At 52.8% G+C, this 10,093-nt stretch overlaps 1 protein-coding gene across 1 annotated transcript in view; it reads left to right on the top strand.

Annotated features, from left to right (window-relative positions):
- The first annotated feature begins 1,919 nt into the window (after positions 1–1,919).
- Positions 1,920–10,093, top strand: part of LRP4 (LDL receptor related protein 4) — a 32,427-nt gene continuing 24,253 nt past the window's right edge. The window contains exons 1-13 of the mRNA XM_069470567.1: positions 1,920–1,962; positions 3,017–3,163; positions 4,339–4,455; positions 4,729–4,842; positions 5,196–5,312; positions 5,640–5,768; positions 5,987–6,106; positions 6,508–6,633; positions 7,221–7,346; positions 7,538–7,672; positions 8,078–8,203; positions 8,535–8,765; positions 9,589–9,745. Coding sequence (XP_069326668.1) covers positions 1,920–1,962; positions 3,017–3,163; positions 4,339–4,455; positions 4,729–4,842; positions 5,196–5,312; positions 5,640–5,768; positions 5,987–6,106; positions 6,508–6,633; positions 7,221–7,346; positions 7,538–7,672; positions 8,078–8,203; positions 8,535–8,765; positions 9,589–9,745 — 1,688 coding nt within the window. The remainder of the gene's footprint in view (positions 1,963–3,016; positions 3,164–4,338; positions 4,456–4,728; positions 4,843–5,195; positions 5,313–5,639; positions 5,769–5,986; positions 6,107–6,507; positions 6,634–7,220; positions 7,347–7,537; positions 7,673–8,077; positions 8,204–8,534; positions 8,766–9,588; positions 9,746–10,093) is intronic.

Here is a 10,093-nt window from a genome sequence, read left to right as displayed (position 1 = left end):
GTAATGGGACGGCCAGAGCCCAAGCCCCTGGAGGCCAAGGGAGCTTGTAGTGTGGCTGGCAAGCAGCTTTCAAGGCCAGTCGCTGAGTGTTCTAATTCAACACTTCTTAAAACGAAGGCTGCATTTTGCCACCCACAGTCATTTGTTTCCTTTCTTCACTCACCATTCTTTCACTTAAAAAGGGTTAAAAGCTGCTTTTATAATGACAGCCAGGACTTGAGTGAAAAGGCACAATTCCACCTCTGGGGACCCCAGAGGGGCAGCAGTTGTCCAGAAGAGTTGGCTTTTTGGAGTATAATTTGTCTGTGTACTGTATGAATGCCCAAGTCAAGGGTTTGCCTGACCGGTGGCTGCCTGGCCTTCAGTGTGGCAGGGCAGTGGCAGTGCTGACTTGGAGATGTTGATTGGACGCGCAGGAAGTGGTGACTCTTCAGCTGCCTGCAGCTAACTCGGTGCCCACCGGATGGAACGCTTTGTTCCCGAAGTCAGCTCGGGGGAAATCAGGACTTCTGTTATCACTCAGCCAAAGGTGGGGGTGGGGCCCTGAAAAAACAAAACGGGACTGAAGGCTCTTCCCCTTCAGTATTCCTTTTCACTTGCACGCAGCACCCAGACACTGCTGTTCTTGCTCTCCCCATTCTGGTACTCAGATTCTTAAAATCAAGGCCTTTTGGAAAAATTTAACCCCCACAGCCCTGCACTTTCACAGCCCAGCCTCCGTTATTGAACATCTTTGGTGTGCCAAGGCGCGAGGCTGGTTTCTTCCACCTTTATTTTCTTGTCCAATCCTTGTGGCTTTTTTTTTTCTTTTTTTTTTTTTTTTTTACAAATGAGGAAACTGAGGTTCAGGGAGCTAAGTGACTTGCACATGGTCAGACGGCAGCTCCAGGTCCAGTGCTTTCTCCTCTGCCTGCTCTCTCCAATGCCCCCTTCTTGGCACTGCTTGTCCTGAATTCCACTCCCTGCTGTGTGTGGCTGTAAGTACTTCTCAACTTCTATTGACATTTTGGTCCAGATAATTCTTTGTTGTGGGGGCCTGTCTGTGCATTGTGGGGTGTTTTGCAGCATCCCTGGCTTCTACCCACTAGGTGCCAGTTGTACCGCCAATCATGACCACCAAAAATGTCTGTGGACAAATGTCCCCAGGGGGGCAGACCATCCCCAGTAGAGATCCACTGGTTTAGCCTTCCTCTTCACTGCGACTCCCCACGAAAGGGGATCTGTGTGCTGGGGAGGCCCAGCACATGGAGTGCGAGTAGACATCTTTAGTGTTTAATCCAGCCACAGTTCCCCAAAGGGGTGCCTGTAGCTATGATGAGCCTGTCATACTATGGAAGTTCCTCAGGCTCTGCTGTCCAAGATCAGTATGAAAAGCCCTTTTCCCTTAAAGAGCTCAAAACAGTCTGGAAAGGACGGGGCTGGGGCTGGGCTAGGGTTGGTAGCTGGGTCTTCAGTGTTTCCTGGGGAAGAATCCTGCCCTGCACTTACAGAGAGACCTGGAGAGCAGGAGCACAGGGCTTGGAGTGAGGCTTTCCTGCGTGGTACAGAGATGCTACACCTCCCAAACGGACACTCCTTGGGTCTGGGCAGGAAATCCCGCAGCTTTTCTAGGGCAGCTGAGTCCTGTAACCTGTGGAGGGGGCAGGGGAGGTCTCAGCTGAGAATCTGGTGAAAGCTGTGGGCCCTCACCCTAGAAATGTACATTTTACACTGTAGCTTCAGGGGTTCACAGATCCCAAAGGCCATCCCTTTCTCCATCCATTGTAGTTTGGAAGCTCTGCCTTGTGTTCATACTTATTCTTGGGGTTGAAGTGGAGAGGAGGGGTCTAGAGCTTTCTCCTTGCTTTTGGAGGGCATAGCAGCACACCTTTTCATTCCAGGCTCTCGGCCAGGCCAAGTAATTGTAATGTGAGGCGAGGATGTACACCAGGGAGATGAGCCAGGAGAGAGAAACTGGGCCAGGTAAATAGAAAGGAAGAGAGGCAGCTCCTTCCCTGTTCCAGCCCAGCTGACAGCAGGGCGCAGCTGAGGGGAGGAAGAGGAGAAAGCAAGGGAGAGAGATGAGCAGTGAGCAGTGGCCCCCTCCTTCCCCAGCTGCGAGCAGAGCAGCCCAGCCCAGCAGGCTGGATGAATGCTGGGAAGGGGGAGAGTGACCCTGGCAGAACCCTTTGTTCCAGCTGAGGCTGGAGCAGGGCACTGAGCCATTCACACGCCATCCCAGGGCATCCTGCTGGGCACTCTGGGGAGGGGGCACAGCAGCCGGTCATGGGACTTGGCCAGGCAGATAGCTCAATGCTCAATAGAGAAGCCCAGCTGCGTGCTGCCGAAGCAGGGGGAGGGGCTGCATCTGCCAGCCTTCCTCAGGGCTGTGGCCTGTGCCACAGACAGGAAGGGCCTACTGGTCTCAGTTACTCTGCCCTGAGGTGGCCTTGTCCCCTGCCCTTCCGGCCCCACTGCTCCTGGTCACCCTCACCAAAAGTAACATCTGACTGGAGGACTCTTGACAGCCCAGGCTGCTTCCTGCTGCCCTGTATGGTTTCCTTATCCTAAAGAGGTGCCAGCATTTTAATTCCACTATTATTTCCTGCTCTCCCTGGCCAGCATCCCAGGATCTGGTACAGGACAGAGGGAAAAGCATCCATATCTCCACTTAATTTTGGAGAAAAGGGTATGAAGCCCGCTCAGCATCATCCCTTCTGTCCCCTGCTCCCCTTCTCCAAGAGCACCAACCCTCTACGTGGCATTATTTGTCTCTGGGCCTTTGGAGGTGTGTGAAAAAAGGCCCCGTCACTGAGGGGGGTCACCTGGACTGTTTGTGAGCTCAGTGTCAGCGGCTATCTTCTGGACCTTTTATGCCCTGGAGGAAGGGGGGAGGCACAGTTACATCATCTGCATCTTCCTTCCTGTGGCTTCCTAAGTGACAGAGCCTTGGACTAGGCTCTTCTGCCTTACCCTCCGAATGGGCTTTGGTTGAGCGGGACCTGAGCCCTCACTGGTTCCTTTTCCCTCTGCCCAGGCCTGGCCAGCAGCCCCGAGTGTGCTTGTGGTCGGAGCCACTTCACGTGTGCAGTGAGTGCCCTCGGCGAGTGTACCTGCATCCCCGCCCAGTGGCAGTGTGACGGAGACAATGACTGCGGGGACCACAGCGATGAGGACGGATGCAGTAAGTACCTCCCCAGGGAAAAAGGGGGAAGAGGGGCTGGAGGTAGAGGCAAGGGCAAGGCTGATGGGGTGTTCTGTGCATCTACCGTGTCAGACTCAGAGAGCCGGACTCTTGCGAGTGTGCTGGATATTGACAAACCGGTAGTTTCTTCACAATATATGTGGTTCCAACCCTCCCGTGTTTCTTTCGGTTGGTTCATGCATGTATGTTCAATAACACAAACTTGGAAACAAGTATAAAATAAAACACTCTTAAAACAACGGGTGGTCTCTTTAAATAGATCTCTGAATTTAGGCAAATATCTGTGTATGTATACTGCATATTTGTGCATTTTTAAATTTATATGCTATACAGGGATGTAGATTATTTCTATGTTTCTTATTTTGGTATTTTGTACAATCACACCTTTTTTAATAACATAAACTTTATAAGAAATCTTCTATTCTCTTTAAATCTCCCTTCCCCACCCTGCCCTAGCAACATTTAGACAATAAGCCGGGGTGACCTGTCTTTGATGTATAGAAATATCCCTGTGAAGGCAGCTGTCTGGGTTTAGGGGTGCAATCTCTGACCTACCTGCAGCATCTGTGTCTGAGGGTGGCTAATTAGTCTAATGAGAACAAAGCTATAACCTGGACCTCATTAAACCTAACCAGTTCAGCTAATTGTGTTAATGACAAATGCTTCACTTTCATGTAGCATTTTCCTATGTGTTATCTCAAAAGACCTCTATGAGCCTAGTATAATTATCCCCATTGTACAGAGAGGGTAAATGACTTGCTCAGTGTGATAAGTAATGACTTCTAGAACTGGAAATTGAGCCCAGGTGTGTCAATCATTTTAACAAGAGGAAAGGAGAGAGAAAAGCACTACTTTCTCTTGCCTGTATTTTTCTTACGCTTTCGTGGTGGCTTTGAGTTCTTCGGGTTGTTCTTCTCCCCTGCCCTGTGAATCCCTTACCACGATTCCCTTCTGATACTCTCTCTTCTTAGCTGCAGTTTCTGCTTAGCTTCTCCATCAGCTGGGGGCAGGCCTAGGCATCTGTGAGGAAGAACTGTAAGACACACAGGGGGATTTGGAAGAGGAGGTATTGCAAAAGGATTTCTGGCCAGTTAAGCCTGCCTGGGTAAGTATACCAGATTGATTCACTTTTCCCTTCTTTTCCTGGGACTCAGTGCTGCCCACCTGTTCCCCTCTTGACTTTCACTGTGACAATGGCAAGTGCATCCGCCGTTCCTGGGTGTGTGACGGGGACAACGACTGTGAGGACGACTCGGACGAGCAGGACTGTCGTGAGTGTTGGCTGGGGCCAGGTGGACTCCATCAGGCTCTGCTGGGAAAGGATTCTCAATCAGAAAGTGATGCCCCAGGCCCACACGAACCCTTGGGTTTTCAGCTCTTTGTCCTGTCCTTTCACTTCCTCCCTTGGTCAGATAAGCCTGCAAGAGGCAGCCACCTCCTTTGGAGCCAGCATTGGGGCAGCATTGGAGCCACTTGGCTTTATGTCGGGCTTCCAGGCACTGGACCCCACTGCCTGCAGCAGCCCGACTGCTCTGTGCCCACAGCCCCCCGGGAGTGTGAGGAGGACGAGTTCCCCTGCCAGAACGGCTACTGCATCCGGAGCCTGTGGCACTGTGATGGTGACAATGACTGTGGTGACAACAGCGATGAGCAGTGTGGTGGGTAGCACTCGGTGGGGAGGCAGGGTGGCCAGTGGGCAGCCTGGCCGTGGGAGGAAATAGCAGCAGTGGCCCTAGCGCTGCCAAACCTTGAGCTGCCTCGGGTGTCTGGGGCAGCTGGCGGAAGGCAGGAGGGGCAGAGCAGTTCAGAGCCCCAGGAACGGTAGACTGGGACCCTGAGGCCCAGTCTCTCCAGGGCCTCGGCTTTCCCCGGAGAGTTGGCACCAAATCTGGGGGGTCTTTGAGGAGCTGAGTCAGACCCCCTAGGGCCAATGAGGTTGGGAGTTGGGGAGGTGGGTAAGAGGGTTGCCTGTGGGGCTCCCTCAGGATGGCTGTCCCGTTGCACCCCCCAGACATGCGCAAGTGCTCTGACAAGGAGTTCCGCTGCAGTGACGGAAGCTGCATTGCTGAGCACTGGTACTGCGATGGCGACACCGACTGCAAAGACGGCTCTGACGAGGAGAGCTGTCGTGAGTGGCCCCGGCCTCTGGCTCTTGGGCTGGGCTAAGGGAGAGGTTGAGGAGTGCACGCACGGTGGCCAAGGAGAGTGGGTGCTTAAGAAGCAGCTCCTCGTAGGCTGCGCCAGGATGGGAGCGGGTTCCCCAAGTGGGAAGGGAGGGCTCCCTTTGGTCCACCTGAATATGGGAGTCTGTCAGGGCCGTCCCAACTGAAACCCGGTTACGTGTCACTTGAGGGAGGTACCTTGCCTGAGCTTCTTGCCCCTTTGAGGAATCAGGGCCCCTCTCCTCTGTCCAGGCCTGAGTGTTTGCGCCTCCCCACCCCTTCCTGCCTTCCAGCCTCAGCAGTGCCAGCGCCCCCCTGCAACCTGGAGGAGTTCCAGTGTGCCTACGGCCGCTGCATCCTTGATATCTACCACTGCGATGGCGATGATGACTGCGGAGACTGGTCGGACGAGTCTGACTGCTGTGAGTGCTCTGGCCAGCTGGGAGGAGGGGAAGAACTCCTCGGGTGGCAAGGCACAGGTGCCAGCTGGGACAGGAGCTCAAGGGAGGAGTTTCTGGATTCTCTGGTCCCTCTTGGGCAGAGATGGAGAAGCTGGGGAGCTGGGGCTGTGGTTTTCTTGGCTGCGAGGGGACACTGTGCGCACAGACCGTCTAGAGACAGAAGTCTTGTGTTTCCTCAGCTTCCCACCAGCCCTGCCGCTCTGGGGAATTCATGTGTGACAGTGGCCTGTGTATCAATGCAGGCTGGCGCTGTGATGGTGACGCAGACTGTGATGACCAGTCAGATGAGCGCAACTGCAGTGAGTAGAGGAATGGCACCAAAGGCTGGGCTGGGACTAGGGGGAGGGTTTGTAGAGCCAAAGAGAGCATTACCGATAAAGCTTGAAGACATACTGGACAGGATCACCATGTACGGTTGTGTAGGTTGTGCACTGTACAGAGGCAATAAGTCTAAAGTAATGCCAGTCACAATAGGCATCAGATTTACATACTCATCATAGTTTTTCAGCAGGTGGCAGTAAAATGTATACAGGAAAGAGCACCTTTTTCTGATTCACACAAAGTTGCTGTAGAGAGCAGGCATGACGCTGGTGCCAAGTAAAGTGTCATGGGTGCTGACATAAAATGCAGCTTTGGGTGGCAGAGTAGAGTTTCAGGCTGAAATGGGGCCAGCGTTTCATTAGGCCTTTGCTTTGCCCAGCCACCTCAATGTGTACGGCGGAACAGTTCCGCTGTCGGTCAGGCCGCTGCGTCCGCCTGTCTTGGCGCTGTGATGGGGAGGACGACTGTGCAGACAACAGCGATGAAGAAAACTGTGAGAACACAGGTGGAGTCTCCCAGGGTCCTCAGGCCCCTCTGCCTAGAGTTGGGGTAGGGGACAGGGGTAGAAAGAAAGTATTACTGCTGCCTTTCCATGTGGGTCAAGGTGATGCTTTATTCGGATCTTTCCCATGGCCTGGATTTTTCCTGCCTTTCCCAGTTACCAGTGTCAAATCCAGGTGCATGGTTGACCTGCAGCCTACAGCCTTAAACACAATATCAGGGCTGTGAGTTTCAATAGTGGCTCATACACTAACACACAGCCAATGCCCTTCTCCAGCTGGCAGCCCCCATGTCCACTCCCCTGGCCACACCTGGTACTGGGTGTCTGCGTACACTTTCGTATCCTGCCCCATCTCCCTTACCATCCCACTGTGGTGTCCCGGAAAGAAAACGAATGCAGACATCCAGCCAGCCCTGTCTGAGCTGTTTCCTGCCTCGGACCCCAACCCTCCCACCTTGAGTCTCATCTGTCTCCAGCTGGCCCTAGAAAATGACAGGCTCCCATTTTTTTGTTGCTTTTTGTTGACCCAAGCCCTGCCCTGCTGTCACCTGACTCTCCTCTCTTCCCTCTTTTCTGCCCTCTCTCTCTAGGAAGCCCCCAGTGTGCCTTGGACCAGTTCCTGTGTTGGAACGGGCGCTGCATTGGGCAGAGAAAGCTGTGCAACGGGATCAATGACTGTGGTGACAACAGCGACGAAAGCCCACAGCAGAACTGCCGTGAGTGTCCCCAGTAGGCGGACCTGGCCCATGGTTTGTGGCCAAACCCCACCCATAGGGTTCAAAGGGAATCCTCCCTTGGGACTCTTGCAGCTTTGGGAGCTGTTCTTCGTGGTCCAGGTGGAATGCCAAGTTGGCTGTCTGGGGGAGGATTCTGGGCTCAACTCCCAACTCTGGCTTGGCTGGCACAGGGCCCCGGACGGGTGAGGAGAACTGCAATGTTAACAACGGTGGCTGTGCCCAGAAGTGCCAGATGGTGCGGGGTGCAGTACAGTGTACCTGCCACACAGGCTACCGGCTCACAGAGGATGGGCGCACATGCCAGGGTGAGCTGGGGCCTGGTTTGCAGCAGAGTCGGGACACTGGGTAGGGGCAGCAGACAGGCAGCTGTTTTTCCTGTGGGTCAGGCACTTGCAGGACATGACTTCATTTCGTCATCACAATAATCCTGGGAATAGGGATCATCCCTTCCATTTCGTAGATGGGAAAACTGAAGCTCAGAGAGGTTAAGTAACTTACTGAAGGCCACATAGCTGGTGAATAGCAAGCAGAGTTGGGATTCCAGCCCAGGTCTGCATGACCTCAAAGCCCGTAACTACTTGTTACACAGCCTGCCCCACTACGTCTGGAGAGTAGATGAGGATGTGGCCAGAAAAGCAGCTAGTCAGCCTGGGAGTTGGGGGTGGGAGGTTGGAAGAAGGGAAATCTCCTGACTTTCCCGGTGTTCACAGATGTGAACGAATGTGCCGAGGAGGGGTACTGCAGCCAGGGCTGCACCAACAGCGAAGGGGCTTTCCAGTGCTGGTGTGAAACAGGCTATGAGCTACGGCCCGACCGACGCAGCTGCAAGGCTCTGGGTAAGGAGTGTTGGGATTTGGCTGGGTGAGCAGAGGGCTGAGCGTGGAGAAAGGCCAGGTGCTCTGGTGCCCAGGGGCTTTCCTAGAGGTAGAGAGATTTTCATCACAGTAAAACGTGAGTTGCATTCTGGGCTCCAAGAGAAACCCAGATGGGGAGGGGAGTATAGTTTGGAGGTTGCTGCTCTTCTAATACTGATGCCAATAGCTTGGGGCATGCCCTAGTGGGCAAAGGTCTCCGCCTGTCAGCTGAGGACATGGGGGGTGCATGGTGACGGATACCAGGGGCAGCTCTGAAGCCCAGCTGGGGCCCCGTTTCTATGCCATGTCCCAGGGCCAGAGCCTGTGCTACTGTTCGCCAATCGCATCGACATCCGGCAGGTGCTGCCGCACCGCTCTGAGTACACGCTGCTGCTCAACAACCTGGAGAACGCCATCGCCCTCGATTTCCATCACCGGCGCGAGCTTGTCTTCTGGTCAGATGTCACCCTGGACCGGATCCTCCGTGCCAACCTCAATGGCAGCAACGTGGAGGAAGTTGTGTCTACTGGGCTAGAGAGCCCAGGTAGGGAACGAGGCCCCGTGGGTAAGGGCAAGGCCACACCGTGTGCAAAGCAACAGTGGAAGGAACAGGCTAGTGGTTTGCAAACCTTGGGCAGCAGAACATCTTCTTCTTCCAGTGAAATCTTACATGGATATTAGTATATATTAACTTTATAAGTTTAAATATAACATTTGCTCATTATTGAGCTCAGTGAGAATAATGAGGCCATTCTGGTGAATGTTATAATTGGAGTCAGATTTATGGATGACAGAGTTCTCTATGAGCTTTAGCATCTAGTTTATTTCTGAGTTTTGTTTGCTTAGTATTAAGAATGTTCTGATTGATCCCGATAAGTATGTCCAAATGTTTTATAGATTTAAAAAACAGCAGCACCTCACTTGGCAATATCAGGCTATTCTACAAGCTGGTGAAGTGGGTTAGAATTTGATATCGAGTACATTTGACTCAGATGCTTATGGAACTTCTGAAATGCCTCTGCAAAACCCTAGGTGACAATTTGCAAACCCCTGAATCAGTGCACTGGAGGACCCTGGGTGTGGGTCAGGGAGCCAGAATTCAGGAAGTGAGGTGTGGTTGGCAGTAGGAGGAAATGCAAGCCCGTGGACAGTTACTTAACTTTTCTGTGCCTCAGTTTCCTCATCTTCATGGGGATTATAGAAGCTAGCTCACAGAGTTGTGATGATTAAATGAGTTAGTGTTTGTAAAACGATTACAACAGTGCCTAGCCAAGAAACTGCTTCAGGTAAGAGTTTGCTCTTGTTACTATGGTGCAGAGGAGCCTGGCCTGAATTCCTGACACTTTTCCATTGTCTGTTCTCGCCAGGGGGCCTGGCTGTGGATTGGGTCCATGACAAACTCTACTGGACCGACTCAGGGACATCAAGGATTGAAGTGGCCAATCTGGATGGAGCCCACCGGAAGGTGCTGCTGTGGCAGAACCTCGAGAAGCCCCGGGCCATTGCCTTGCACCCCATGGAAGGGTAAGTTGTGTCTCAAGCTCCCGAATCCCTGTAGGGACAGATCCCAAGCTATCTGGGCCAGGCTTTATGGAGGGCCATCCTCAGAGTATGGTGTTAACAACATGGGCTGTGTACCCAGACACACCTGAGTCTGAGTCCTGGCTCTGCAGTAACTGCCTGTGTGGCCTTGGGCTGGTTGGTTAATCTCGCTCTGCCTCATTTACTCATTTCTAAATTGGTGATTTGAAAAAACATAGCCTACCTCATGGTTGTGTGAAGATTAAATGAGATGATGCATTTTAAGTGGCATATAATACACATTAGATAAGTTGTAGATGTGTAGTATTTTTATTATTAGCTCATGGGGTT

Source organism: Eulemur rufifrons, chromosome 6, assembly GCF_041146395.1.
Source record: "Eulemur rufifrons isolate Redbay chromosome 6, OSU_ERuf_1, whole genome shotgun sequence".
Lineage (NCBI taxonomy): Eukaryota > Metazoa > Chordata > Mammalia > Primates > Lemuridae > Eulemur > Eulemur rufifrons.
This window is presented reverse-complemented; position numbering and strand designations above follow the sequence as displayed.